The following is a 6756-nucleotide window of genomic DNA, read 5'->3' on the forward strand; positions in this document are numbered from 1 at the left end:
TTCCCATGACCATATCACCCCCATCCAGCAGAACCACTGGCTCCCCATTTCACACCACATCCAGTGTAACCTGCTTCTCCTCACCTTCAAGTCCATCCACAATCGCCCCCTCTTACCTTGCTGATTTGCTCCTCCCCTACACCCCCACAGGAATCTCAATTCAATTCAATTCAATTCAATTTTATTTATATAGCGTCAATTACAGTCAGATTGTCTCAAGACGCTTTACAGAACCCATATGCCTGACCCCCAGAGCAGCCCAAAGGAGACAGTAGCAGGAAAACACCCTTTTAACAGGGAAGAAACCTCGAGCAGAACCCGGCTCATCTCCTGTCTGTCCGTCTGTAAATATAAAAACATGAAGTGTTCTATGAAAAGTCCAATCTTTGAAAACTGACATGTAGTTCAGAATCATTTCTTTGTAAATTAGCTGCATCCAGTTATTACCATGCTATTGGCAGTGATTCTCTGATGATTAATCATAATTAATTTAGGAGATTACTGGCCTTAGGATTCCTATCTATCATCTATCTATCTAGCGGCTCATCAATCTCCGCTCATCCCACGCAAACCTCCTTTCCATCCCGCACAGGACCACCTGGTGACACTGGGAGGACAGAGCCTTCTCCATCGTCGAGCTCTCCGTTACTGCACCAACCTCTCCACATTCAAATCCCTTCTAAAGACTCACCTCTTTAGATCTGCTTTCCTTCAGTGATACTGTATTTTATCTTTCATTTGATTCATTTTAAAATGACTGTTTATTGACTTTTAAATTAACAGTTTTTATTTATAACTCTTGTTTTAATTTATTGTATTTTATGTACAGCTCTTGTAAAGCGCTTTATAAATAAATGTATTATTATTATTAATGACTGATACCGCTGATGGATCAACAGGTGGAAAACTGTGAAGCAGCAATGGGTGAATCATTTTCTAATCTTTGGAAAATAACTGCAGATCACTGACGTCCTTCAGATCATTCCTCAACAACGAAGGTAAGGTTCCTGTCAGTAGGTCTACTCTAGAACTTTCTCCAGTTGTCGGTAGGTCTACTCTAGAACTTTCTCCAGCTGTCAGTAGGTCTACTCTAGAACTTTCTCCAGCTGTCAGTAGGTCTACTCCAGAACTTTCTCCAGCTGTCAGTAGGTCTACTCTAGAACTTTCTCCAGCTGTCAGTAGGTCTACTCTAGAACTTTCTCCAGTTGTCGGTAGGTCTACTCTAGAACTTTCTCCAGTTGTCGGTAGGTCTACTCTAGAACTTTCTCCAGCTGTCAGTAGGTCTACTCTAGAACTTTCTCCAGCTGTCGGTAGGTCTACTCCAGAACTTTCTCCAGCTGTCGGTAGGTCTACTCTAGAACTTTCTCCAGCTGTCGGTAGGTCTACTCTAGAACTTTCTCCAGCTGTCGGTAGGTCTACTCTAGAACTTTCTCCAGCTGTCGGTAGGTCTACTCTAGAACTTTCTCCAGTTGTCGGTAGGTCTACTCCAGAACTTTCTCCAGCTGTCGGTAGGTCTACTCTAGAACTTTCTCCAGTTGTCGGTAGGTCTACTCTTGAACTTTCTCCAGTTGTCGGTAGGTCTAGTCTAGAACTTCCTCCAGGGGACGTTCTCCTTTCCTGCTTCCAGTCTTTAGTCTCACTTAGAACATTCCAGGTCCTTGAAGTCCACAGAGGTGGGTCCAGATTTGTCACTTCATTATTTTTAATGTGAAGCAGAAATAGGTCAGTTATTTACTAATCTGTGGGATATAAACAGCCCACTGACGTCCTTCAGATCACTTCTCAACCATGAAGGTAAGGTTCCAGCTTTGGTTGTGGGTTCAGACTGATCTGATCCATAAACTCTGCTGGCAGCAGCTTCTCTCTGCTTCCTTTGGGTTTCCAGCTTCACTCTGCAGTAAATATTGTGCAAGTGCAGCACTTTGTTGTGTTCAGTGTGTTGGAGGTTTGCTGCTGTCTGACAGACGTCATGATGTTCTCCTACAGATGCTGCTGCTGTCGGTTCTCCTGCTGCTGGTTCCACTGTGGACCAGCTGCTCGGGCTTCTTCCTCCCTCTGGACTGCCTGGACATCCAGGACCGGGACCAGAGCCAACCCAGTGGAGTTTACACCATCTACCCCATCGGAGCCACGTCTGGTGTCCAGGTAAGAAGCTGAGCAGAAAACACGGTGACCACAGTGGAGAAAACTCATCATGGTTCCCTGAAGTTAACTGTCACGCCCCTCTGGCTGCAGCGAGCTGGCTCGTCAGCCAAATGACTTACAACACAGCCGGAGCTAGTCATTAATCAGTGCAGCTTAAAGCCTGGCACTCTCCAGCACTCTGACGCTGCATTATTATCCCATACTCTCCACCACGCCATGCATCCTGCTTTCTGCTCCACGCCGTTTGCCGTGTCTTAGACGTCACTCCCCTGGACTCTGCTTTCTTTTAATAATCAACGCTGCGCCCCCGTTCCTCGGACCCCGTCGCCCCTCTCGGATGAAATTCTCTGCTTCCCCGCCTTCGTCTCATTCCTTCCCGGCTCAGTCTGCCCTGTCCATTCCTGTCTTCCATAACCCGAACTCAGTAAGCCACCTTCCCCTTTGATTTAAATTTGGTTTTATGTTCTGATTTTCCTCGGCCTTCGGGTCCGTCCTTGTTTAGTTAGTTCTGTTTTATAGTTTTTACCTCGGCCCCTGGTCCTCCTTTAGTTAGTTAAATTCTGTTTAGTTCTCCCTTCTGCTTAAACTGTGATGAGTTTCTGTTTTGGCTACCTTTTCTTTTAATTAAAACATTATTTAATCCATCTTTCTGTTTGCACCTGCTGCTTGGGTTCTCCTGTCTGGTTTTCATGACAGTTAACAGCAGGGATCCTCCCACATGGTGAGGGTTAGGGTTGGTTCAGGGTTAGGGTCAGGGTTGGTTTATCGTTAGGGTTAGGGTTGGTTTAGGTCAGGGTTACACACCCATTATTAGGAATCAAGGAGATCAATCAGTGATATTTGGAGCTGATTTATATTTACAGTTAAACTGAAAATCACTGACCTTTGTTGATATGTCTCTATTTGTGTTTTATGTGATTCATTTACATTCTGAAGTCCAAAACCATCCAGCAGGTATAAAGACGTGTCATCTTTAAAGAAAACCACATTTCATCAGCAAAATGATTCAAATCTGCTCTGAAACTGTCACTTTATTCTGGGGTTAGGGTTAAACCTGTCCAAAGTGGGTTAGAAGTCGTCCACAACAACCAAAATGTTTGTTAGTTTTGAGTTCTTTGTTCAGACATAGGGTGAAGACACAGATGTTTACCTTTATTGACAGTTCTGGAGAAAGCTCTCGCCTTCATCAGAAGCGTCTCACTGGCATTCTGTGACGTGTTCCAGCCGGCAGATTTTACAGCTGACATCTGCAGCACGCCCGACAGAGTCGCCAGATCCACTGGGCCAAACACGCCCACACCTTAATGGCATGTCGTGTAGAACCCCACGGACCGGACCATCCCATCCTATGTCTGAACAAAAGAGCTCAAAACTAGCATATTAACTGAAGACATGATGAACATTTCTGAGCTAACCGAAATGTTTCCTAAATGAATTAAAATAGTAAAAATCTGTAAACAACTGTCCTGAGTGAGTTAGAAGTTGTCCAGAAAGAGGTTAAAACTGTCCAGAACGATTCAAACTTGTCCAAAGTGAGATAAATATTATCAAAAACAAGTTAAACGCTCCAAATTATTTAAACTACGACAAACTGTAAATGAGCTAAAGTTGCTCTACATCAGATAAAGTTGCTCTACATCATATAAAGTTGCTCTACAGTAAAGTTGCTTTGTATCAGATAAAGTTGCTCTCCAGTAAAGTTGCTCTACATCAGATAAAGTTGCTCTACAGTAAAGTTGCTCTACATCAGATAAAGTTGCTCTGTATCAGATAAAGTTGCTCTACATCAGATAAAGTTGCTCTACAGTAAAGTTGCTCTACATCAGATAAAGTTGCTCTACAGTAAAGTTGCTCTACATCAGATAAAGTTGCTCTGTATCAGATAAAGTTGCTCTACATCAGATAAAGTTGCTCTACAGTAAAGTTGCTCTGTATCAGATAAAGTTGCTCTGTATCAGATAAAGTTGCTCTACATCAGATAAAGTTGCTCTACAGTAAAGTTGCTCTACATCAGATAAAGTTGCTCTACAGTAAAGTTGCTCTACATCAGATAAAGTTGCTCTACAGTAAAGTTGCTCTACATCAGATAAAGTTGCTCTGTATCAGATAAAGTTGCTCTACATCAGATAAAGTTGCTCTACAGTAAAGTTGCTCTACATCAGATAAAGTTGCTCTACATCAGATAAAGTTGCTCTACAGTAAAGTTGCTCTACATCAGATAGTGATTATTGATCAGATGTCAGCAGCAGCTGCAGCTAACCCACAGGTGTGTGTCTGCAGGTGTACTGTGACATGGAGTCCCAGGCAGGAGGCTGGACGGTGAGTGTTGAAGTTCATCACAGGAACTGCAGCTACCAGCTGTGCTGTCTGAACCCTGAACTTCTCCAACATCTGCTCAGGTGTTCCAGAGGAGGCTGGACGGCTCGGTCAACTTCTACAGGCCCTGGACCCACTACAAGACGGGCTTCGGTTCTGCTGCTGGAGAGTACTGGCTGGGTGAGAGTCCAGACAGAACCCTGTCAGCTCCAAGCAGGGTTCCTCACTGGAGATCATTGTTCTCTCTGAAAGCTTTCTCAGTCTGAAGGTCCAGCTTTGATGCTTCAGTAGATATCCTGATGTTTCTCTACATTTACTGATGTCGCTGATTCCAGGTTTGAACAGATGTTAAACTCTGAACTAATGTTGTCTCCTCATCCTCCAGATGTTCTTCTATCTCCATGTTTCCAGACTTTTCCTCTCTACTCTGCTCATCAGCTGTAGAAAGATGTTCCTCCATGCTGAATGTATCTCCAACAACTAGCTCCTCTGTTCTCTGTTTGTGAGCCATGCTGCATTTATTTGATGGATCCAGTAGCTTTGGTTTTCCTGTTTCCTGAATCTTTCTCTGTTGGTCACAGCTGAGTCAGTCCTGGAGAACCAGAACCAGGAAGGAGAAGGTTCTGGGTTTCATAGGATCTCCTGAAAATGGTTTATTTTTGTCATTTTGGTGAAATATAACTGCAGTTATCTGAGATCTGGTTATTTTTCCTGACAGAACTGCACATCAGACATGATTTGTTCCATCAGAAACCTCAAAGTTTATTGGTTCTTTCTCTTTGTACCGTTTCTGATAGACAAACAGTTTAATTTCTCTGATTTTTTAGATTTAAAAACAGATAAAGGTCTTTTAAATCCACCACAGGTTTGTGAAGTGACTTCCTGGACGTGCATCCATGAAGGTCTGAAGATGTTTCTGTGTTTTCAGGCCTGGAGAATCTCTACCAGCTCACTTTGAGGAAAAGGTACGAGCTGCTGGTGGACATGGAGGACTTCAGTGGAAACAAGGTGTTTGCTCGGTACTCCTCGTTCTCCATCCAGTCAGAATCCAACGGATACAGACTTCAAGTGTCTGGATTCATCAATGGAGGGGCAGGTGGGTCAGTCCATCTTTACTGGTTCTGAACCAGCAGCGTTACTCAGCTTCAGTCCAAGGAAACTGGAAAAACACTGAACAGCTTTTCTCTGCAGGAAACGCCCTGAGTCCTCATAATGGACAGAAGTTCTCCACCTTCGACAAAGACCAGGACTCCGATGCAGGGAACTGTGCCAGACAATTCCTGGGGGCGTTCTGGTACACTGCCTGTCACAGTACAAACCCTAATGGTGTTTATCGCTGGGGGGCAGATGGAACCATCTATGCAGTTGGAGTGGAATGGTCCTCCTGGAAGGGTCATGACTACTCCCTGAAGACCATCAGCATGAAGATCCGTCCTGTAGAGTAAACCTCAAGGACCAATCCACAGCAGAACATCATGAGCAGGTTTTCTGTCATGTAATCTCATCTAATCTTTTTTTTTTTTTAAACAAATGTTTTATTGTTTTTTGAACAACAAAATACAATCTCACAATATCTGAAGTTGTAGGAAATTAAAAATATTAACAGTTATCAGCTAGGGATGTGCGGACTAGTAGTTTAATCGTTTAACCGCCGACTCATTTATTAAACGGTTAGTATTTTACTAGTCGGTTAAACGCTAGTGTGCGCCCCACAGCCCGCGGCCCCGGTCCCGACCGTGCGCCGCTATGCAGCTCTTCGCTCGGCCGTGCGCCGCACACTCATCCCGTCTGGGCTACCTGGTTGATCCTGCCAGTAGCATATGCTTGTCTCTCTTTTTCAACCCCCGCTATCCCCCTCATCATTAGCGGTGTTCTGACCACTCCAGCTACACCCACCACGTCCCTTCCTGCCCCCCCGAAGCAAAGCATCGGCTCCACTATGTGCTGCTCGTGGACTGTCATGGCGCACCGACCCGCTGCCGTTACGCACAGACGCAGCGGCACTTTCTGTCTCAGTGGACGACTGAACATCTTCATCAGAGGGTGAATATTCCTCTTCAGAATATGAGTAAGCCATTATTTTACAAAGTACTTTGTCAGCGTTGAGCAGACCTCTCGGTACGGTGAGTTTTCTCACTCTAAAATGTGCCGTCTTGCGCTCTGATACGCTCCGATGACGAGTCTCGTCTCCTCGGTTTTCAAACTCTGTAAACTTCAAAACTTTGAATGAAAACACGCCCACAACTGATGCTCAGATTGAAGTTCCAGATGTCCGCCATCTCCTGGTGTACAGTA

General features: G+C 44.5%; 1 protein-coding gene across 1 annotated transcript; it reads left to right on the forward strand.

Annotated features, from left to right (window-relative positions):
• Positions 1-453: 453 nt before the first annotated feature.
• On the forward strand, positions 454-5906 carry LOC110968408 (microfibril-associated glycoprotein 4-like). Its single transcript, XM_051939932.1, has 6 exons — positions 454-478; positions 1985-2145; positions 4426-4464; positions 4545-4641; positions 5390-5557; positions 5653-5906. The coding sequence occupies exons 1-6, from the start codon at positions 472-474 to the stop codon at positions 5904-5906; spliced, it is 726 nt and encodes a 241-aa protein (XP_051795892.1). The 5' UTR covers positions 454-471.
• Positions 5907-6756: the final 850 nt, after the last annotated feature.

Source organism: Acanthochromis polyacanthus, chromosome 19, assembly GCF_021347895.1.
Source record: "Acanthochromis polyacanthus isolate Apoly-LR-REF ecotype Palm Island chromosome 19, KAUST_Apoly_ChrSc, whole genome shotgun sequence".
In the NCBI taxonomy this organism is placed as follows: domain Eukaryota; kingdom Metazoa; phylum Chordata; class Actinopteri; family Pomacentridae; genus Acanthochromis; species Acanthochromis polyacanthus.

Bases quoted from the DNA above. Each gene is read 5' to 3' on its own strand.
- LOC110968408 (XM_051939932.1), top strand. The intron at 2,146-4,425 runs GTAAGAAGCTGA...GTGTGTCTGCAG, and splicing joins GAGCCACGTCTGGTGTCCAG to GTGTACTGTGACATGGAGTC. The intron at 4,642-5,389 runs GTGAGAGTCCAG...CTGTGTTTTCAG, and splicing joins TGCTGGAGAGTACTGGCTGG to GCCTGGAGAATCTCTACCAG.